We start from the raw sequence: 24,239 nt of genomic DNA on the forward strand, positions 1-24,239 counted from the left end.
TGAAAAGAATCTCTGATAAAGCACTGCTTAAGCAACTATGAGGTTCTTTTAAATAATAATATAACCAGTTGGTTTGCTTTATTTGCTATTGTTGTAAAAATGTATAAAGGAAAGTTTTAACTTCATGGCCGTAAGTATTAACATGCTCATTCAAGTTGATTAATTTGTTTATTTTTATATTTTATATATAAATTATAAGAATCTGATTTCATTTATATTCCCATATTACAATCATTCATGATGCTAACAAATACACATCTTGCTTATACATCTTGCTTTTTATTACTATTTTGCATGTATTTAATATAAGTGGTGTTTATTTTTAGTGCTGTAGAGTGCTTTGGAGTAGTCACATTAATATTACAGAATTGTCCTTTTAAATGAAGGATATCTTTAGGGGAAATCTTGTACATATGATTATATTTTCTTACATGAAATCTTTTTTGTATTATAACCACTTCCCTGTCTTGTTTTTCTTTCTTAAGTTTTTCATAAGTGTAATGTTATATATTTTTTAAGATAGGAGGATTTTGATTTTAGGTGGAAAAATTTCAAATCTTTACAATCTTACTGAGAAAGTACAATTTTTAACTACAGATGAACTTTTTTAAAAGAAGTATGTGATTTGCATTCTTGTTTAGAGCTATAGTACTGACTTACCAGGAACATCTTGGGGTGACATACTTAACTCTATCAGAAGATCCTAGCCCTCGCATAATTATCCATAACAGGTGTCCTGTCTCACTGCTTTTGAAAGAAAACATCAAAGGTATGTCGCTTTTGTTGCTACAGTGTAATGCTACAGCTTTTGGTTTCAGTATACTTATTCATAATGAAGCATATTTAAGTCAAGCATTAGAATGCTTAGGCAAGGAAGTAAAGAGGAGATCCATAAAATAAAGAATGAAATTGTATGTACTGATAATCTGTCAGATAGAGTTCTCTGCAGGCTAGATTTGCATGTGCATATTGAGATATTGTAGAATTGCACCATAAATTCAGAGACATTTCTTCAAAGTGCCTGTTTGATATTTCCTTAAATTCTAGACGCGCCAAAGTTTGCTATTTACTGCAAGCGTATTCCAGCTGAAAGTGCAGTGCACCACGAGCTTTATCATCAAATTGCCAGCTATCCAGATTGCAAAACCAGGGAATTAGTCCCTAGCATTCTTTTAAAAGTTGTATCATCGGAGGAACAGACAAATGAATGGAGTGATTCTGTTGATATTAATAACCAAGGAACACAGGTTAGTGGTTTGGTTGTCTTTTAAATTGACTGTATTGCAGCATAAAGTATTTTAACAATAAAAGGTAACATTTTCATGGAGCAGATAATAACAAGTAATACCTGCAAGTTAAAAACAGGAGTTAATTACAAATAAAGGGCCTGAATGAATTTCCTTTTAGCAGGAAGGGGTTGTTGTTTTTTACTCAGTCTAAATAGGTGTGCTAATTTTATAAGAAGCTCTTTTATTTTATTTTAAAAAGCAGGAAAAATCTACTATGAAAAGGAGAGAGAGAGAGACTAATGTTTTGATCCTCCCAAGAGATTCTAAATAATCCTTTCTTAAATAATTGTTTTTTCTATTGTGTTAGTGGTTCCTCTACCTTAGCAGAACCATATATATAAATATTTATTCAGTTTCAAAAATAAAGCAGAATCACTTCGTTATATCTTATTGATTTTTGAGGGTAGTTGTTTTATTGTAAGGAGAGAAATACAACCTTTCTGGCTTTTAAAAACTGTAAATATTTTTTACAGTTTTTTCTTCATTTCATTTTTCAATGTCATCAATCAACATGTGCTTTCCATTGTTCAGAAACATTTTTTGTTTTTGGTTCAGTGTTAGAAGTTAAGATTATCTTATAACAATTAAAATGCTTTTTGGTGCCTTTTAACCATATTTAAAATAGAACCAGCAAAAGATTATGGAATGGTATCATTTTTCTGCCTCAAATCAATATTCCTATCCAAAGGCTATTGGGCAGAGATAAAGGCTGGATAAGAGTATAATTTTAACTTTTTAAGAGCAAACATTAGCTCCCACATAGGTGATTGCTTTCATTTTAAATATTTAACAGTGGCAGAGCTTGTTTTGCTGAAACCTTGTATTATTTACTTGCACCATGAATATACTGTATATGAAGTTTATAGAGCAATAGATAGAGGAAAGGAATCCTGGCCAGGGATTTTCTAAACCAAATGTTGCTAATGAAGAGATAAAAGGAATGAGAAAATATAATAAGGAAAACTTATAAGGAGGTGAGAGGAATGATAAACACAATGCTACCAAGGGATTGTTATCAGCATATGTTGTATCTTTCCCAGATTAAGCTAAAAAATAAAAATCAATAAACAAATGCTGTTTATTGCTGAACAAACACTTAGATCATAACATTGCTACCCAAAGAAGAAATATTATCTCTTCCCTTGGTCTTCTCCAACGTTGTCTGGGATTATGGTGTGGGATTGGAGGGGAAATGGATTTTCTCAATGCAACCTATAGTCAGAGAAATGATGCCACATTCAGTCTGTCTGGGTTTCCCCAGTGAAAGTTCACATGTTTAATTATGTGGATGCTTTTATCCTGAGAGCATAGGCTCCCAACTGTTTTTTCTGCAGGTTTCATTTTCTTGGTTATGTATTAAAGTTCAAAGAGCTTTTGGTTACATTAGTTAAAAACTTATTTGCCAAATGGAACTCTATCTTGAAATCAGAATATTGAAAAAATGTGCTATCAAGTATATAATCATTTCTCAGAAACGCAGAACTCACAATTCCTTTGCATTAGAATTGGTTCGTTCTGGTTGTAATTTTGGCACAAAAATGAAAGCAACTCTGATATCATAGGATCACAAGCTGTTTGCTCTTTCAGTTGAGCCATTAATTTAAGTGCTCTTTCTTCTTGTAAGAAAACTCAGTAGATATTAACTGAAATCGCCATCTGCCATTTGCTATCAAAGCTAACTTTGGCTCAGATTCCAAAGCGTTCAGAAACAGGCAGGAGTTGCAATGGCCAAAAAAAAAAAAAAAAAAAAAACCCACCACTTTTCACAATGCAAGTTTAAAAGCATACTTAATGAACGCAAATGTCTGTAAATCTAAGAAACTAAATAGTATGGTTTCCTCTGCTATGTTTATTTGACCTGAGGAATTAATTGCCATCAGGAAATCTTCAAAGAAATAATTCAGCAAGATGCTATTTCATGTTTCAGAAGAGAAGAGTGCTGTGTCCACTAATAACATTGGTAAACCAAGATAAGTATAATCTAGAAACAAAAATAGTAATTTATCAAGCTTTTAATAACATGGATACATTTGAGAAAAGCTTCCCTTTTCCATTCCCCTGATCAGGTTAGCACATTTCAGGTTTTTTCCTGCCTCAGAAGCAATGAGGTTTTGTCACTGGTGGGAATATAATGGACCCCCAAAAAGGGTACTTATGACTTAGATTCAAAGTTTTCACAGCCGATTGCCTCCTGTAGTCCCATGATCACATTTTGGGTGCTTGGCAATAGCCCGACATTTATAGCTCTTTGCAGCATCCTGTGGTCACATGACCACGATTTATGACTTTTTAAAACGGAAATCAGTATTTACTTCCAGTTTTTGGCAAAATCTGCGTACTGCAAAGTATGGGTTCACTTAACAACTGTGGCATTGCTTTACAACTGCTGTGTTCACTTAATAACCAACATAAAATCAGGGGTGGGCTGCTGCAGTTTCGGATGGGTTTGGGCAATCCTCTAGTTGGCATTCTGCCCAGGTCGGCAAACCTGCAAATCCCACCCCTGTCTGGCCCCGCCCACCCACCCCGCCCCTTCAGAGTCTCCACACGGCCCATTTTGGATGCCAGGTAAGTACAGGGCACACATAGAAAAGTCGGGGAGGGTGAAAAATGGGCCACCAGGGGGCCTCCAGAGCCCAGGGGAGGCCGTTTTCACCCTCCCAGAGGCTCAAAGAAAGCCTCCGGAGCCTGGGGAGGGTGAAACGGGCCTCCCGGGAGTTCGGGAAAACTAGAAATAGGCCTGTTTCCAGCCTCCGGAGGACCTCCGGAGCCAGGGGAAACCATTTTCGCCTCCCGGAGGCTCAAGGAATGCCTCTGGAGCCTGGCAGAGACTCCACGCCAGGCAGAGGACTGGTTGCTAAAAATTTTGAAGCCCACCCCTGCATAAAATGTCATAAAATCAATCACATTAATATTCACAATTGCCATGACCTTCGTTCCTGGTACTATCATAAGTTGAGGGCTACCTTTTGCTGTCTAGACCATAACATTCCTGAGGGAATAAATGTTCTTGTGGTGTGGCATTTTGTGACCAAGGGAAACAAAAACGTATCTACGGATATGATGAATGAAGATACATCTGAATGAAGCACCCTTATTGCCTGCATGCAAGCAAGGAGTTAGGCTCATCGGGTATAATTGATAATATTTTTGTAATTGGGGACAGAGATTATAAACTCCTCTTATATCGTAAGCTTTTATACTTTGGAGAAAGCTTTGGGAGTATCTCCTGTGCATAATTTTGGAATAATGTAAGTAAGTAAGACAAATTCAAGAATAAAGTATAGGGGGGAAATGTAAAACAAGTCCTCATGTTCTGGATTTTATTTTCATTGAATCCACTTTTTGAATTATTTCCAATTTTTGCCTAGCATTGTAGGTCTCTTTTTGTTTAATTTGATGCTGAGTATTACTCAAAGTTGCCTTTTTCAAACCCTTGTTCCATTATAGTTGTATAGATGTCATTCTGGAGTAAATAATTCCAAACAGCGTCGATTTTAATGAATCAAGGCAGAGCTACTTTTGTTAGATTTCTAAGTACTATTTATTTTTCGCAGATTGTGTTTTTAACTGGATTTGGTTACCTTTATGTGGATATTGCTCATCAGTGTGGGACAGTAATAATCACTTTAGCACCTGAAGGAAAGCCAGGACACCAAGACATTTTGATCAGGTATGTTAAAACTGCTGGGAAAGAAAATTGTTCTGAGTAGCTGTTTAGCCCTCCAGGTGTGAAGTGACTTATTAAAACTAGCACAACTATTTGTTTTGTCTGGTGTCACAGCATATGTGTGGCGTATGTTTAGACCACATGTTAACATTTCGTATATCATTGTAAGGCATGACAATTTAACATCTGAGGTCATGTCACCAAAGGATAAACATGAAGTGCCTGTTATAATAAACAAAACTCAGGGAAGACTCACACATTTCAAGTTTATTGGCCAGATCAGCAAACCTTTCTTGCACATAACTCCCATTGAGATCTGTGGGAGTTCTCATTCATGATGCAGGACAGAAGAATGATCCAATACAGACTTTGTAGTTGATCATCTTTATTACACTGCCTTGGTGCCCCCAAACTGCAAAATCTCTATTGTGAGGTTTATAATATCACCTATTTATACCTGGCAAAGTGCTTGACTGTATTATTTGGCATCAAGAAAGCATAGAAATTTTATTGCAGGCTTGGTTTGTGTAGTTTTAAAGGATCCTATAATGAGGAATCACCATGAAATTAAGTAACAGTGTTTACTGGTTCGCTTGCAAAAGATTAGCTAAGGCTATGAATCAAGCCAGCCTATCATTAGTTTAAAACAGCCATGGTGATTTAACTGGGGAAAATGCTGCTTCCATAATGTGACATTAATGACCCATAATAGAAACTATCCATATTTATTTATTAATCAAATTTATATGGTTGCCCATCTCATGGAAAGTGACTCTGGATGGTATACAGCAATTCAGTAAAACAGTAGGTATATAAAACAATCATAAACCTGTTAGGCAACAATTAGTTTAAAAACTATAAAGACAAAGCTAAAACAAAAAGAAAATAGTATATGGAGGGTTAGTCAAACAGCCCAAAATACAACAAGATGTGGAGATATTTTCCACTGATTGATTTACTTGCCACTACATTACAAACACAACTGAAAATTCCTGTGCATAACACATTACAAGGAAGTTTAAACATAACGTTACATTAAGAATTGAAATATTCATTTATGCTAAATGGATAGAAAAGGTGTAGCTTGGAACATATAATTATATCTCTTTACATAAGTTGACCAGATCCTCATATTCAGTTCATAACAATTGCATACAGTATATATTTTATTTTTTACTTGAAACTGGAGGAATCTTTCTGATGCTGTTTTCTCTTGTACAGAAGCCAGGAGGAAAGCCTTGTCTTTAAGTTTTTTATTAATCAGCTGAGCCTCACAGTATATGATGACATCACGAACCCTAAAGTATCATCAGAACTTCTGAGATTCACAATAGACTACATTTATCTTAATATGGTTCCAGTTGCTAGCTACCTTAGACCTCTCTTTCACAAATTTCCAGAAGAGACCACCAGTGGCCTTCAACAGCTTTATACTCTCCAGATCTACTGCGGAGACTTTCAGCTGGACAATCAGCTTTACAACAAGTCCAATTTTCATTTTCCAGTGGTGTTGTGCCAAGGAGAAAAAAACGAAAACATTCAGTGGGCGAAAATCCACAACCTAACACTTTCCAGTAAAGACCTGGAAGAATGTAACCAGAATGCATTTGTAAAACTTTGCGTCACTTTGTCAAAAGAGCAGAGTTTATTATTTCATGTGAATGACCTCGATTTTGAATTGAAACCAGCCAGGTTGTATGTGGAAGACACGTTTGTGTATTACATTAAGACTTTATTTGAGACATATCTTCCAGACACCAAAAGTGTCTGTCATTCCGCAAAAGCATTAACTGTTAGCCAGGCACTGCCAGAACAGGTGAGACAGCACGCAAACGCTTTAGTCAGTCCAGTGAAGTTAAGGAAGCTGGCCATCCAGCCAGTAAACCTCTTGGTGAGCATCCATGCTTCGCTGAAGATATATATTGCTTCGGATCACACCCCTCTCTCCTTTTCTGTGTTCGAACGAGGACCCCTTTTTACAACTGCCAGGCAACTTATTCATGCCCTGGCCATGCATTATGCTGCAGGCGCGTTATTTCGAGCAGGTATGTTGATTTTTTTAATAGTTGTACCCATTTTTTTTAGATTAGGTTTACAATGTGTGGCTGCATTTCTGAAAGACCCCAATAAACGCTATGCTTTTCCCTGCACTGATGACCAAAAACCGTATGGTTGTCCACCCAGCTCTTTTAGAGATACCTATTTCTTTGAGACAGAGAAAAAAAAGTCAGCCTGGCAGAACCTCTTCTGACTAACAAGTTTTATTAAAAGGCATAAGCTTTCATGAGCTAAAGCTCATTTGTGAGATAAGTTGACCATAGCTTAATCATTGTAGGTTCCAGAGAGTGTAGCTATGGCTACAGAGTACTTAGAATTAACTTCCATTCTTACTCATGGAAATGTTATTTTAAATATTAGGTGGGCCAGATTGAAAACATCCTGGAAAAAAAAGGGGAGGCAACCAAACTGTTTCCATGCTGTTGGTAAAAAAAAAATGTATTATCTATTCAGATAGCAGACATTAGAAGAGTTTACTTTTTACTGTCAGCATGCCTATTGCTCAGCAAACTAACAATGTTGTCTCAAAGAATATTGTCTTTAAAATCTCATCTGAAAATGAGAAGAAAATTTAGTAAAATTAAGCAGCAAAAATTATTTACACTTTATTGGGATAGTCATAAGCCTTGACATAAATAGAGGGATGATTCTACATTTTGGTTGTCTCTTTGCTGGGCTAGCCAGCTCGAAATTCTGAACCATTTCTTAACATGATCTCAGAAAAGGAATTTCTTTCGTGGCATTATTCAATTCATCTCTGTACATTTGAAGCAAATTGGACCATTGAAAACTGTGTTCTTGTTCAATTTCTCTTTGGCTGCCGTTTATGATTAGCAATCGGTCTTTCTTCACAGAATCCTCACACTAGACTGGCATGCAGATGTTTGTTGTCCTTTGATATGAGGAGTGCGTTTGTTTTGCTGATTCTTTGCCATCCAAGATCAATACTGAACAAACAATCTTTTAGGTGAATGGATAGCTTGTCTTGCTTCCATACCTGCACATTCACAAAATGACTCCATCTCTGCAGCACATTTTTATGCACATTTTATACATTGCATTGAAACGATTATTTTTCTCCATTCCAATTGTCGTGACCTAGATCATTCTAATGTGTGCTCCTGTCAGCCACTATGCGAATGGGTGTCAGTGGAAGAACTAATTTCATATACATTCAAAGGCACTGTAAGTGTTGCAGGTCACATACAGATTGGTCTGAAGGGTTCTTGGTGTTCTCTGAGTTTGGTTGTTTTCTTGCAGACATTTCATTATCCAAACTAGATAACCTAAATAACATGTCTGCAAGAAAACAACTAAGCATAGAGAGCACCAGATATTCTCTTTTACTGATGCCAGTTTGATCTGTTTATAAGAACAGATTAACTCTTTGGGGGGGGGGGGGAGAACAGATGAACTCATATATTTTTCTCTTTGAATTGGTAGACAAACAAACCATAGAAATGACCCATTGTTCGCACCTATCTTGCATGCATAGACTCCAAAAATTATTCCTAGCTCAGAAGGAATAGACAGTAGGAGTGGGAAAAGTCGACTGAGGACTTAAAATGCCACTCAGAATGGCATTTTAGTGCTTGAACTGAAAAAAAATAATAATCTATGGATAATTTTTTTCTTTCTTTCAATTGTGTCCAATTCTTAAGACTGCCTGGACATGTCCCTGCAGTTTTCTTGGCAAAAGAGTTGTTAATTCATTCAGCTCTGCCATCCCTAGGGGAAATCTTTCCTTGGGAAAACTCCATCACGCAAATGTGAGCTTACATTATATGCTATCTCAGGTACATAAGCATTCAAAACATTGGAAATATTACACTTATTATCAGCATAAATATTTATAGCACTGTTCCATAAAAACCTGGATTCAAGTCAGGCATTGTCTGACAGAGGGACGCAGTGGCTCAGTGGCTCTGAGCTTGTTGATCGGAAAGGCTGGCAGTTCGAACCCCTAGCACCACGTAACGGAGTGAAGTCCCATTACTTATCCCAGCTTCTGCCAACCTAGCAGTTCAAAGCATGTAAAAATGCAAGTAGAAAAACAGGGACCACTTTGGTGGGAAGGTAACAGCATTCTGTGCGCCTTTGGTGTTTAGTCATGCCAGCCACATGACCATGGAGACATCTTTGGACAGCGCTGGCTCTTTGGCTTTGTAACGGAGATGAGCACCGCCCCCTAGAGCTGGAAATGACTAGCACATCTGTGCGAGGGGAACCTTTACCTTTACCTATTGTCAGCATGAAAATATAATAAATGAAATGATCTGAAAGGATCTGAAAGGTGGATCCCGGTTTAGAAGGTTTGGTATCCATGCAAATTTGAGTATGCACATATCCAGTATATTTTCTGAAAACAGTATCTTGGTGGCATATAGCCATTTGGAATAATAGCTGATGGCACTGTTGCTTGTTTGGAATTCTGAAAGTATTTGCAAGAAGATCAGGTTACGAGTATTGTTTCAATAGTGTTTATGGTACTTTGTGATACAGTATAAGGTTGTTTGTTTGTTGTTGGATATAGGCAAATAATTGAAGTGGAAAATGCAGTACCACCCTAAGGTGGTCAAACAAGTTATCTCTTATTTGCGTAATGCTTTTGTGGATAGGTTTATTCAATTATTGAGACTCACTGAAAAGTTTCAGGAAGAAGCACACTCTTGATACATGAGGAACTGGAAAAGGAGAGGAAATGCAAAGTTTCATAGCAGTTACTGCAGAATCAAAGGAACAGCTTTTATCAGAGTGGACTCTTACCTACTGTAACTTATGTGGTTTTTGTTTTTTTTAAAGTTGTCTTAAAAATAACGGAATGAAAAATCATAACATTGAAACACTTTTTTTTCTTATTGGCTTGAAAGTCAATTGGTATATCAAATTACCAGACTTTTCTGTAACCTTGTAAGTTGATCAGTATAATAAAGCCCTCTCTCTCACTCTGGAATGTTTTTCTAAGTTGCAGAAATACAGCATTAATTGAAAAGAACTGGCAGGAGAAATTGTCCTGAGAAATTGTCCATCCATTGTGGCCGCTTAGCTGATCCTAACAAGCATGGACAGCTAGCTAGTCATGCCTCCAGGAAGGTGTAAGCCTGGGCTCTTCTGGTTTGACAGGAGTCTCTTTGCAATGCCCTGGCTATAGAAAGCCTCCTAGGCTTGGTGACCTTCTGGTCCTTCTGCCTTCAGAACTAGCATTGCTGGAACATGCTCAGAGTCAGGGTCCCTGCCAGCAACCGTAACTTTGTGTAAGAAACTAAATCTTGGAAATTCCTCCACCCTCCAGTTCTTGTGGGGAACTTATAAGGATCCTCCCTCTGAGTAATTTAATCAGCATGCAAATGCCATTTCTGTTTACACAGTGATGTTGAGCAAGAAGTCATTTATCTGGCCATAACTAGACTCCACAGGAAAGTGATCAGCACAGAGCTGTTGGGTGGATTAAAATAATTCCCCGTACTTGTCAAAAACCTGCATCCCCTTTCCCAACACCCCATCAAGCGGCTGACCTTCACGCTCCCCCAAGGCGGGACAGTGTATCACTGTAAACTAGCTGTCACGACTCTTGTGCTGCGTGGACGTGAAATAACAAAGTTGCTTTGGGAGATGTAAAGCCTCCAAAGCAAAAATAAGCCTCTGGTCCTATTACTCCCGGTCGGTCCTCTTAACTGCAGTACCCATCTCTCCACACGTAGCTTTAGCACAAATACGGGAGGCTTATGGAAGGAAGTCATTTGAAAGTTATTTGCGTTTTTGCCAAAGAGATTTTCTTTGATTTGGAAAGCATGAACGATTGCCGTGACTGAATCTGTAGTGGATGAGCTATTTCCCGTGTTTTTCTCAAAGGAAGTTTATGATGTGATAAATTTCAGTGTTAAAAAAAGGGGGGGGGACAAGAGTGAGGGGTTTTATTCCCCCTTCTTCTTGTCCTTTGTACTTAAATGCAGCTTCTGTGAAGTTCATCTGAGCCTCAACACTTTTTTTTTTTTTTTTTAACCATGTGTTCTTTTGCAGGATGGGTTGTTGGATCTCTGGAAATTCTCGGCAGCCCAGGCAGTTTGGTGAGAAGTGTTGGGAATGGGATTGCAGACTTCTTCAGGCTTCCCTATGAAGGTCTCACCCGTGGCCCAGGGGCCTTTGTTAGTGGGGTTTCCAGAGGAACCACGTCATTTGTAAAGCACATATCTAAAGGTATCTACCTCTTCCTTCTAATTCCGCTGCATTCTCATCAGCGGAGGGTCTTAAAGGAAGGTATCAAATGTTTCAGATGAACTTGCTCCCCTCAGCTTCCTTTAAGCTCCTTGAGTCTCAGTGAAAGGCATTGGTTGCGCTCTCGCGCTCTCCCTCTCTCCCTCCCTCTCCCTCCCTCTCTCTCTCTCTCTCTCTGTTGGGGGGAGAAGACCTCATCTATTTTTTCTATTCTACTATTGTTTCTACTGGTGACTTAAGCTTTCCCACATGACCATTTTGTAATGCAGTAACTGAGCAGAAACGTTAAAGGAGTTCTGCAGTGCTTTAGAAATCTTACACCACATTGCCTCATCATATGTAGCTGAAAAGATAATAATAGACACCGTTATTAAATATTGCTGAACACATTTGTAAAACAAGCACACATCTGGCTTTCCCTGGATTTGTGTACAGACATAGCACCATCTTGTGGCTTCCTAAGCCAGCTGGAAAATAGAAAAGATTCAGAGACGGGAAAACTGCTAGGTTGCCAGCAGTTCAAAGCACCGTCAGATTATCTTCATGTAGTACTATTATTTGCTGAACTTTGTTAGCTGGTTGCTTCTTGGTTTAGGATGCAACCTTTTCATAGCCAGACAAAGTCATGATTGTTTCTGCTATGGCCTGGATGTGGAAAAAAAATTGAAAATGGAAATTCTCCCTTTTGAAAACCGGAGAGGGGGGAAAAAGGGGGAGCTAAGAACTTTACTTAGTTCCCCAGAGTCCATTATAGACAGCTTCATTGCCAATCCCAGTTTAAGTTTTGTTGTATCATAGTTAACAGCAGACTTCATAATCAAGGCTACTGAGTGGATTCAGAATCAGGGATATTTATTATTGGTAACATTTATTAATAGTAACATTTATTATTAGTGTGACATACCATTTTTACAGCTGTGTGAAAAAGTCCTGCACGCTTTACGCTTTACACTTTACGGTTTATGACATTTTTTGGATAGGCCATTGATTTTATGATATTTTATGCTAACTGCTATGCAAATATTGTTATATTTAAATAAATACTGGTGGTTTTTAAGTGAAAAGCATAAGCTTTTTGCAATTTGGTGCTGTTTGGATGGGGATTGTGAATTTTCTTGCATGCTTACAATGACTATGAAAACAGATTAACTGATGCATACCTGGTGGTAAGTAATAAGGGCTGTCCAATTTCATATTAGTAACCATGTTTGGTTACTTAAATGGTCCTTTTCAGGGCCACAAACAATAAAAATTAACAAAACACTAGCATGGGCCTTAGTAATTGAACACGTATGCCACTGGGTATGCATAACAATATTTGCATAGCAGTTTGTATAAAATATCATAAAATCAATGGCCTATCAAAAAATGTCATAAACCGTAAAGCGTGCAGGACGTTTTCACACAGCTGTATGAGTTACAGATCTTAGTTGTATTAGTTTCCATTATTTTAAAACCAAATTCAGGTATTCCTCAACTTGTGACCACAATTGGCCCAAAATTTCTGTTGTTAAGCGAGATGTTTGACAAATGAATTTTGCCCCATTTTACAAACTTTCTTGCCACAGTTGCTAAGTGAATATTGAAGTTGTTAAGTTAGTAATTCGGTTGTTAAGTGAATTTGGCTTCCCCATTGCCTTTGCTTATCAGAAAGTCACAAAATGTGACCACACGACCCCCGGACACCACAACCGTCATAAATATGAGTTGCCAAGCATTTGAATTTTGAACACATGACTATAGGGATGCCACAACAGTTGTAAGTGTGAAAAGCTCTCAAATCACATTTTTCAGTGCCGTTGTAACTTTGAACGGACACTAAATGAACTGTTGTAATACTGTTTCTTGCCCTTTCCAAACTAACTGGGCATTTACTCATCTGTTTGCCTTCAGGTACATTAACATCCATTACCAACCTAGCCACAAGCCTGGCACGAAATATGGATCGGCTTTCCTTGGACGAAGAACATTACAATCGGCAAGAAGAATGGAGAAGGCAGCTGCCAGAAAGTCTGGGAGAAGGACTGAGACAAGGCCTTTCCCGGTTGGGCCTCAGCCTTCTGGGTAAGACACCCTCTTTGGTCTTCATTACGTTCAGCATTTGGGAAAGTAGGATCTGGCAATATCTGCAGGGTGGGTATATTTATTTGGTCTTTCCCTTTTGCCAACTTGAGTAAAACTTTTTTGAGTGTAGTTTCCAGTGCCAGATTCTTCCCTCAGTGAGGGCAAAAAAGTAGGGAGCAAGAGGACCCCTGGCGGAAGCCGGATCTGCCTGCCCCCATGGTGTAGATTTTGCCACCTCAAGCTTGGCCAAATACAGTTCCTCCACTATTCTCAATTCCTCTAGTTTTTTTCCATTTAACCAAAAGTGAGTTATATATCCCCACCTCAGTGGGGATAAGAAAATTCATTTGAAATGAATGCTTGTGTCAGAGGTAGCCACTGCCAAGTGGAAGGAACCGAGGCTGGGCAAGCAAAGCGCAGTTAGAAAGTAAGGCTGTTGCCTTGGAGGCAGTAAATTATGTTCTCAACTGTGATGGGATCCTCCCGGAGGGAACCAGAGTGTGCTTTGGGATGGGAGGAAGCACATACATTATTTTCCTGCATTATTTGATTTCCTTTCCCTAGCCAGGCCCTGGATAGGCTGATTATTCCTGGCAAGGCATTCTCCCTGAATCATATCGGATTTGAAGGGATGCCTGCCTCTCCCCCCTCCCCCATCTCATCATCCTAATCTAATCTGAGAAAAAAGAGAGCTCAGAAAAAGCTCTGGTTTCTTGTAATTAAGAGTTTCTATAACCTTGGAGGGGAGCAGAGACAGGATGTTTTAGCCATCTGGTAAGACCGATGCTAGAGGAAGGCTCTATTTCACCGAGCTGTATATGTAAGCGGCAACGGCATGTGAATTATACGCACTTGGGGAACAGATTATTTAATGGGGAATCACAGAGTAATCTAATTCAGAAGGAAAGCAGGTTCACAACAATGACTGCCCGGGGCCAAGACTCCAAATTTTGGAGAGTTTATATAGAAATGGATTTTGTTCAGCCTCTGGCTTTAGCTTGTTACTCCCCCGTGTTGCTCCCAGTGTGGACGGAGTAGATCATACTGGAGCCTCGTGCTTAGTTAACCAGCAAAACAGCTTATCCTGGGCAAGGAATGCTCTGTTCAATATCACTGCAGCAAAGCAAGTTTATTAACACAATTCACTGAAGGTGAATGCAGATGAATGCCCATTTAAAAATCAAAAAGCCACCAGAAACTACCTGCCCCAAACTAAAGGCTATGGAGAATAATACCTATATTGTTTTATTTGCATGTTGTTATATAGTAGGCTCTTGGACAAGGCTTGGATCTTTTAATTATGTGAATGAAGTCTTTGCAACACATGAGAGCATGCACAAAGCACCTGTATCTGAATCATTAAAAGGAGTTGTTTCGGAAGGTGGGGGCAGGGGGACTTGTGCAGCAGCTGTGGGAGCCATTCCTGGCTCTTTGGACATGTGCATTCATGCAAAGCAACTTATTTTCCCTTAATATCTTGTAAATAGTAGAAAGACACATGAGTTCCATATTTTTTTCCTTTCAGTATTGTAAAAGTAATAGTGTTGTTTTCTGATGTTCCCATTGCTTCACAGCGCTTCAGTTTGCTCGATTATAAAACATCTGGGAGCACCAAGTTGGGGAAGGTTAACTTAGATGTTTGTTTTTGTTTGAAAACCACTAGTTCAAATATCACATAAACGTTGATGAAAAATATTTCTTCAGCAGAAGATGACACATTGTGCCAACTTAATTAACCACTATATAGACTTTTCTGAAAGGAAAGTAGGATTTAGAATTGTGAACAAAGAATGTACACAGAGTTTTTTTTAACTAGCCAAAAAAAATCACAAATACGTATTGCTTGACAAATGCTTTCATGGGATCATGAGGCCACATTATCACCCTGTGAGATCAAAGTGACTGGAAATAAGCAAATATAAAAGTTTAGAAGAATCTTGTTTGGAAAGGTTTTTTCTGTTTCTTAAAAAAAATCCTTGCCCTGTAATTCAATATAATATGATATCATAATATATACTATAATAATATATAATATAATAATTGCATTGATTAGATTAGTTTATAATAATTTACTAAATTTATGTAACTGCCCATGTCACAGAAAGTGACCCAGGGCAGCGTACAACAATCAAATAAAATAAATAATATAAAAATAATCCTTGTGAAAATAGGCAATCATTATTAAAAGTTAAAACATTTCTTAAAAAGTAAAGTACACAAACTACAAGTAGAGAGAGTAAATATTGCAACTATGCATCATCCATAATAGGGGACTACCTTAAAATGTTACCAATTCCTTGGGATCCCCAAGTCTAGTGACATGAGTGTGGAGTGACTTCCTGAACATTAACAGGTTTAGACATAACCTGACTTTGTGGGGGGGAGGGGGTTGATGTTCCATATAATGGACAATTTTATGGCTTCCTCTTTTACCCTGCAATAGAAGGACATTTTAATGATATCATATATTAACTCCATAATTTACATTGTACTGACATGATAAGGAAGGGACCCATTAGAGGTACTTCACATTTTTTTAATTTTAATTTGACCTACACATGACAATGTCATAATATAATTCATTTTTGCATATAGAATGATGTGTAAATGAAACACTAAACAAGTTTTTAATAAGAATTTGTACCTTTCTAGCTTATGCCTGTTTTATTTTTATGCTCTCCCCTAATCTCATACTAATTGGCCTTCAAAGGGTGCAAATTAAGAGCCACTAAAATAAGTAGGAAAATAAATCAGGAATTGGTCAAATAAGCCAACGTGGTTTTATTCAATAGAAAGAAAAACTTACTTGCTCTGAGTTCAGCAAAACAAACCATACTTGATGTGTAAATGCCATTAGTCACCTAGTTCATACATAACATTAAAACATGTTGTGGTTTGTTGTTTTTCAATGTGTTTTATTTGTGATCAAGATTAATATAACTTATTCAACAAAGCATGCAATTTTAAAAATTCTGGATCATTATATATTAAATAGGACAACATATCTTACTTGGAAATAATTTGTCAATGAAATTTTCAATTTTTCAAATGATAGAAAAGTGATAAAAATGATAGAAAATTATGTTATGCCATGACAGAATCCCACAGCAAGTATGTGCGTATGTGTGTTTGTGTACAGTTGTATATAGATATGTGTGTATAAACACACATACACGTGTGTGTGTGTGTGTATACACAGAAAGAGGGGTGGGGAGAGAGAGATAAAGAACCTATCTGCCAAGAAAGATATATCTTAAAAGAAAATTTCTATAAAGACAGTTTCATTACACTTTGAAACCTTAACAAGCAGAATCCTTGGTAAAAGCATCACGTACAAACTACTATCCAAGGAATATTTTTTTAAAAATTGTATTTTAGCTATGACAGCCATGGGCAATCACCCCAAAAGAAAATTTGTAGTGCATGATTAATACATACCAACATGTTCACCATTTATTTGTGCCTCTGCACTCCAGACCATAATTACTGTAGATTTCTGTGGAAAAGCTCTTTAGAAATATCAGTCAATTGTTGAGGTTCTTTAATATAGTGAAAGTTGCAGCAGCCACAGCACTTTCTTGGTTCTTTGATTAGCTACATAGAAGATTGGCTGAATTTATCTAGCTCTGAAGATTTTCTTGAAGGCTCTCATTATTGCATGAATAATTGTGACTGGACCGACAGAATCTTCTTGATCTTTCAGGGATTTAGACCTTGCTATGGAAGGAAATCTGCTACATTTCACTCAAACAGATCACTTCTTGCTCTTAATTGCTGCCTTTACTGAAGATATAGATGAGAAATTTGAGTTTACAATTTGGCTTAGGCTGCGTTGCCTGCACTGTTTTGCTTAATCAGAATGAAAGACTTGAACTGGCATTGAAATTCTGTTTACAAATTCTTCGTTGCTGAAATAATCCCCACTATTCTTAGTCTCAGAAAAATTAACTAAAAACAAATTACGAGCACTTTGTGATATAAGTATCTGAAGACTCTAAATTTCATTTTAGGAGTAATGAATACATAAGCAGATCTTTTCAGGAGCACCAGGCCCTTATCATCTGCTAGTATTTTAAAGTATCACATTCAACGCAAACCCAGCCTAAGTGGACAATTCTGTAAATAATGCGTCCATTATTATTTGATATCTCTATGCAATCTCTGTTTTCACCTGTCTCCTCTGGTGTGTTAAGATTTCAAACAATATATTTTTTCATGGCTCTTCCCAGATTTCATTGGTTTACCTTCTTGATGTCACAAATGAGTTTGTCTGATAGCCTTGAAAGACTCTAGTTGCATGTTCTAAGGTTTGTTGGAGTTATTTCTTAAACCAAGACAAATTTAGGAATCTAATATTGTGATAGATGGGAAGAAACAACACATGTTGAACTTGGTAATACAATATTTTTTCAGCTGTTATTGAAGGAGATGAACACTTGAAGAGCCTTGCTCAAATGGAGTGGGGGAGAAGCATAAGATGCCACCATTTCTGTTTCCCAGATGGCATGTTGCCTTAGCACACCCATTTTATCTACATTCTTTTGTCCCAAAATTGCTAGCAGTTAAAAAGGATGTGAAACACATAGGATACCTAGTACATTGCTTAAGTATGATTTGCCAGAAACCTTGTATTAATTCTAACACTAGCAAAGTTTTAAAATCTTACTAAGCTCTAGGTAGTGCTTAACTTATGAAACCTTTTGGGACCAGAATCTTGATCATTGAGCAAAGCAGTCATTAAGCGAAATGTCATGTGATGGTTTCACTCAATGACTGCAATCCTGGCAGTCCTGGTGGTGGTCTTTAAGGAATCATTAAATGGATAGAGTGCCAGATAAAGAATGTGGCATGCCGTGGGCGTCATGGGGGTTGTCTGGTGCATGTCATACATGAGTTGAAGGGCGAGTTGAACATTTCTATCTCATCTCTGGACTCATGGGTGGATTGTAAGATGGATGCAAAGAACAACCTGAAACCACCCGAGAGCAATGGCTAGGTTGTGAGTCTAATGGAGGGTAGAGATTCTGCTTATCAATGATTTTTGTTGTCTCCAAAAGCACCTAATCATTTCATGCAAAAATATTTGTGTTTTTATTGTTAATGTTGTCATTGTTTATATGCACAAAATGAATAGCAATTGGCCCTAATATAGTTATTGTTGTCCATATGTGATGAAAAAAGTCTCTTGTCCATATTTGGAGGACTTATTTGGAGAACCCTATGACTATCATTAAGTGTTGTACCTGATGATTCTTGACTCTTGACAAATGTATCTTTTCTTTTATGAACACTGACAGCATTTGCACCAAGGCAAATTCCTTGTGTGTCCAATCACACTTGGCCAATAAAGAATTCTATTCTATTACAAAGAGATCTGGAAGCTTCAGCTAGTCTTTTCTATACTGAATGATGACCTTCAGCATTAGCACTTCAGATTCATAATGTAACACCTTGTCATCTTGTTCAATCATTATCCTTTTAGTGAGATCCAAATAAATTATCCATCAAAGTTACAACAGCAAGACACATCTCTGGGATACATGGCTTGAATAAACTCAGGATCAAAGGAAGATCCCACCTGACATACCCGTTTACATTTAGGAAGATTTAAACTGCTGTTCTTTGTTGATATGAAAAGTTGGAGGGGTCATTGAGGTACTTGTAAAAGTTTGACCTGTACACATTAAAATAAAATATGATTGTGTTCACAAAAACAGTAACAAAAGTCTCCAGGCCTAATTCTACTAAACTTAGTAATATATTAGAGATTGCATTGGTTTATGAGTATTTTTATAATATAAAGGCATGTTAAAATGATAGAGTGGACATAGGAAAGGCTTAAGGGTTTGTGAGATTTACTTTAAATAGTGGTCTAAAATCACACTATGTAAGCAGAAATTTGTTCTTATCTAAAATACACATATATACAATATATTCTTTCTAAAAATGAATTATTAAGTTTATCAGGATATAAAATACAAAAGAAAATAACAAAGGGAAAAGGGAAGGGGAAAAGTATAGGGGAAGAAGGGAAAGAAAGAAAGAACAAACATTGCCAACTCTTTTTAGCGCAGTAGAATAAAGTTATAACATTGCAGCTATACCTTTTAATTTTACATGTGAATGTGTACTAGCCATTACTATAGCAAACCTATCTTATCAGCAAAACCCAACATCAAAATTTCATTTTTCCCCTCTCAAGCACAAAATCCAGAAGCAAAATATACACAATATATTCAATTTTACCATTCAACAACTTTATTTAGAAAAATGGTGGAAGTTTAAAAGACACCTAATGAAGCCAAATTTTAATGTTTATCTACTAGTCCCCAGTATGGTACCAAAAGGTCAACAGACAGTTACATTGGTGCTTCTTAGGCTCCATATCCTATGCCTCACTTGTTTGTTTTAGATTTTTTTTACATTTTAAAAGAAGTAAATGTGAAGTCAGCATGTTACAAAGATTAACATTTATATGCAGTAATGTTTTGAATTCCATACATATCTCAGCAGATATCATAGAAACTACAGCTCAGGAATTTCTTTGGAAGTATGTTCACCTACCTAGAAAGAAAACAGAAATACTGGTTGATATGGGATATTCAGAAACAGTAAAATGGTCCTTGGGGAACAATTTCCTGAATTTGCTTTTCCGGTAAACTGTTTTGCAACTGGGTACGTCCATCATTGCAATAATCTGGGTGAGGGTCCATAACATGCTCTCAGTAATCAAAATCTGTGAAGCAGCTCAAAACATTGAACTCTCTTAAGCGAAATAGATGTGACTAGCAGAAATTTTCCTACCCTGAATTAAAGGGATCCTATATCAGTTCCTTATTGCAGTGTTAGACAAACACATAAATATTCAAATGAAATGAGGCAAAAGTGTTCAGAAATCAACATTTCTTCTGTCTCTGAGATTATATCATACTGTCATTCTTGAAAACTCATTACAGGTGCAATTGCTGGGATTGTAGATCAGCCAATGCAGAACTTCCAGAAAACATCGGAAGCCCAGGCTTCAGCGGGACACAAAGCCAAAGGCGTGATCTCTGGTGTGGGGAAAGGAATCATGGGAGTTTTTGCTAAGCCTATTGGAGGAGCAGCTGAGTTAGTCTCCCAGACTGGCTATGGTAGGTTTGAGCAAATGTATGAATTCAGCGTGTTGCACGTTCATTAATATGTATTATTTTAATTGTAGCATGTTGTATTACAGTACTAAAATCTTATTTAAAATATATATTTCCCTCCTACCATCAGATTCTTTTAATGATTACACTATTTTCCTATTTCAGATACTTAGCTCTCATTAGCCAGTTTTTTTTAAAAATGTATATATAAAATGCATTGCAAAACTAGTCAATTTAATAGAGGAATTTATTATCACATTAAATCTTCTTAAAATATAAATAGCCAATTTAGGTCAAAAAATTCCTGATAAGTTGTAAGTGTTACCTATCTCAGTGAGGAAATTCTATGAAGCTCAGATGATCTCACAGTTTACTATGGACTAATGGAAGCTAAGTGCCTATTTACACCGAGATCCCCCTTTTGTCTTGATAACTATCATACAAACCAGTTGCCAGCTGTTATTTCTGCTTCCAGGCTTACTGCTGAAACAAATGAAATGTGTTCTGAGTTTTCCCACCAGGTCATATGACACCACTGTATAAAGTATGCTCACTTTCTCTGAGCCAGGCCCAGATGTGTCAATATGGTATTAATGGCATATTAGATTATATCCAAGAATTGCAAACATTGTAGATGTTATTGCTAAATACTCATACAGCATCTTCCTTTAACTGGCTCAATGTTTTCCTCCTTGAGATGAGTCACTAACAGTTTACACTTGGCAGCTTTTTTATTTCCATTAACTAAACTTTTAGGCATTATTTTGCACCCAAAAGAATGAAGAGTGTAATCACTCTGTTCTGCTCCTCCATGCTTTTCAAAACATCTTGGAGCTAAAGATCCTATTTGGACAAATGATAAAATTAGAAGCCTAGGTTTCAAACAGACAGACCCCTTGAAGAAATAAGATGTCATCCAAAGGTTACTCTCACAGGTTTTCCCCAAATTCTTCATCAGCCCAAAAGCATAAAAAGAAGCCAAAAAAAAAAAAAAAGCCAGCTACAACTGTTCATCTTCAACATATGCCTCTTTCCTAATCCGTATCCAAGATTTTCCAAGAATTTCCTAATTCTCTGGAGAGGTTTAGGAGGGACAAGATGAAACTGTTGTGTGTGGCTGTTTTCTCACATAATTGTTTATCCAACATGTGTATCAGATATGTACATTTCTTTAGCCTGTTGAGCAGTTGGAAGTTTGTTGTACATAAAACTTCAATTCTAGGAAAACTAGAGAAAGGAAAAAGTTGGAAGTTAATGTAAGAGATGTTCCATGTTCCATAGGTTTTAGATTCTTTAAAAATGTTGGCAATTGAGAAGTGACCCAAAATGATGGAAAGATGCACTTTAATGCAAACAGTGGCTTGAAACCAGAGAGCAACTTTAGCAGAGCCAACTTTGCAGAACTCGGAAGACAGTTTTTGTTGTTGTTGTTCGTTAAATAACAATCTCTCCAAAAATAAATATGTCAAGTTCTTTTGCAACTCTTTTTTCCCCCCATTTGAAAGAGGTTTTGCAATGCAATGTTGCCCTGAATTAATGATAGAGTGTGCAAGATTCTGACAACTGTATTTCTATTTTTTGTGTCTGTTGGCTGAGAGAATTGAGTCTTTTCCATAATAAATGGAAGTGCATGGAGTAGTATCTTGCTTGTGACTAATGGGCGAATGGGCTTATGCTTATGTGCAGAACAAGACCACACAGAAGTAATCACACATTCTACTTTTCCATCTGCCAATGACTCTCATTTACTGAATAATTTCAATCAGCTGATTATTACAAATGGAATGTATCTTTTGAACATTACCAGGAGTTAGTGTATGTTCAATATTAAAGTTAGTTCTTTCTGAACAACATCAGTGCATTATTTAATTTGGTATTCGTTTTATAAATTTTTACCCTGATGCAGAAATGTTTGATGCATTAGTGCTCAGCTCTCTCCCTATCCAGAAATTCTGCCATCCTCTTAAGATGCACCCCGGTTTCAATCCGTTATAAAACATTTATCTTTTAAGTAAACCATCCAGTTATTGACTCTCTGTCATTTCTGAGCATAAGGCCTGTGCCCTGTACCAACCATCAGAAAGCAACATGCTAAGTCACCCCTTTGTTGTCCTGATCAGGATAAACAGGAAGAGAAGTTCCTTTACAGCACGGGTCTCCAACCTTGGGAACTTTAACTCTTGTGGACTTCCAACGTCCCAGAATTCCTCAGCCAGCTGGCTGAGGAATTCTGGGAGTTGAAGTCCACAAGTCTTAACATTGAAGACATTTCTCAAATTTCTCAACATTTCTCAAACATTGAAGACAGCTGGCTGAGGAATTCTGGGAGTTGAAGTCCACAAGTCTTAACGTTGAAGACATTTCTCAAATTTCAGGTGCCCCAAGAGACTTCATAAACATTTGGGTTTCATATTTAACAGATGCATTAAGTAATTTACACTGAAATGCAGTATCTAGGGCAAATTTGCCTGCTGGTGTTTGCTAATTGTGAGATACTAGTGAAAGAATGTGAATATTAAGCAAGGAAGTTAACCATGGTCTTGAACTGATATGCTTACATTCTTAACTAACTTGTCCAATCCCTTTTCTAAATCTATGGCCCTCAAGAGCATTTAATTTTCCCTAATTGCTAGTATGTGACTGATGATCCATCTTTTATTTCTAGCTAATGCTAAAATCCATTATGGTTAAGTGCATGATTATTGTGTTCTAATATTGAATGAATTATCTCCACTAGAGCGTCCAAAGATGTGACATCACTTTGGATCTGCACAATTTTATGGACTGCTTAAGAACATGACATCATTGCAACGTGTTTGTTTTCCCACCCTGTAAAAACAAAAGCCAAAACAGCCTAACTTTTATCACCACAGGTATTTTGCACGGGGCTGGACTTTCCCAGCATCCTAAACAGCGTTGTCCTCCAAGCGATCAACATGCTGAACAGGCACCAAACAGCCACGTCAAATATGTCTGGTAAATTATCTGGATACTGACTCATTTCTATGCCCCAAGTGTTGTTTAATAGATTCTGGCTTCTGGTCAAGCTAACAGAGCAAAAGGCTGACTTACAGCAGAATATATAGGAATGCTAAACATAAAGTTCAGCAGAGGCCCTCTCTGAAAGCCAGCTGTCCTTTGAGATTTGGAAATCTGTTGCGAGCCTGTCTTTGTTTATAAGAGATACTGCTTAGTTGCTTTTTGCCCAAATATTGGACATCTCCAGAAATAATTGCTACAGTAGTTTCTTCTCAGTTTGATTCCAGTTTCCAGTTCCAATCCCTTGGAGTAGATTCAAGGCTCGAATAAGAAATGAATTGGACAAAAAAGATGTGATTGTGACCATCAATTAAGTCAGCTTGGCTGCAGAAGAGGGAGGTTTGAGAGTATTACAAAATAAGCAAGACCTCTTTGGGATTTAAAATCATAGCAAGTTTTGAAAAAAAAAATCTGTGCAATGCTACTGCTTTAGAGGGGGGAAAAAAACAGCAACTTTACTGAGAAATTTTGACTATCATGTTCTTCATCTTGAACCTTTTTTTTTAAATAGGAAAATGCTCCAGTCACTGGGGAGACCAGAGGTCTACATGGCCCTGGATGTGATAATTGTGAGTGGATCAGGCCAAGAGCACGAAGGATGTTTACTCCTTACCTCAGAAGTGTTGTTTGTGGTTAGCATTGATGAAGACACACAGCAACAGGCATTCCCAGTGACAGAAATCCAGTGCCTGCTAGACCGTGAACAAAGCAATCTGTTGAAGGTGCAGCTCAAACAGCAGAGAGTATCTTGTGATCTAGAGGTAAAGCTCTGGA

General features: G+C 37.3%; 1 protein-coding gene across 5 annotated transcripts in view; it reads left to right on the forward strand.

The window, feature by feature from the left end:
• Positions 1 to 24,239, forward strand: part of VPS13B (vacuolar protein sorting 13 homolog B) — a 319,343-nt gene that overhangs the window by 292,621 nt on the left and 2,483 nt on the right. For all 5 annotated transcript variants that reach the window (XM_026690439.2, XM_026690425.2, XM_087962041.1 and 2 more), the window contains exons 53-61: positions 642 to 769; positions 1,048 to 1,247; positions 4,847 to 4,962; positions 6,181 to 7,004; positions 11,038 to 11,214; positions 13,126 to 13,296; positions 20,253 to 20,429; positions 23,300 to 23,402; positions 23,977 to 24,226. In XM_026690439.2, coding sequence (XP_026546224.2) covers positions 642 to 769; positions 1,048 to 1,247; positions 4,847 to 4,962; positions 6,181 to 7,004; positions 11,038 to 11,214; positions 13,126 to 13,296; positions 20,253 to 20,429; positions 23,300 to 23,402; positions 23,977 to 24,226 — 2,146 coding nt within the window. The remainder of the gene's footprint in view (positions 1 to 641; positions 770 to 1,047; positions 1,248 to 4,846; positions 4,963 to 6,180; positions 7,005 to 11,037; positions 11,215 to 13,125; positions 13,297 to 20,252; positions 20,430 to 23,299; positions 23,403 to 23,976; positions 24,227 to 24,239) is intronic.

Source organism: Notechis scutatus, chromosome 3 (assembly GCF_049901735.1).
Source record: "Notechis scutatus isolate UNSWTSFEM ecotype Mainland chromosome 3, rNotScu1.2, whole genome shotgun sequence".
In the NCBI taxonomy this organism is placed as follows: Eukaryota; Metazoa; Chordata; class Lepidosauria; order Squamata; family Elapidae; genus Notechis; species Notechis scutatus.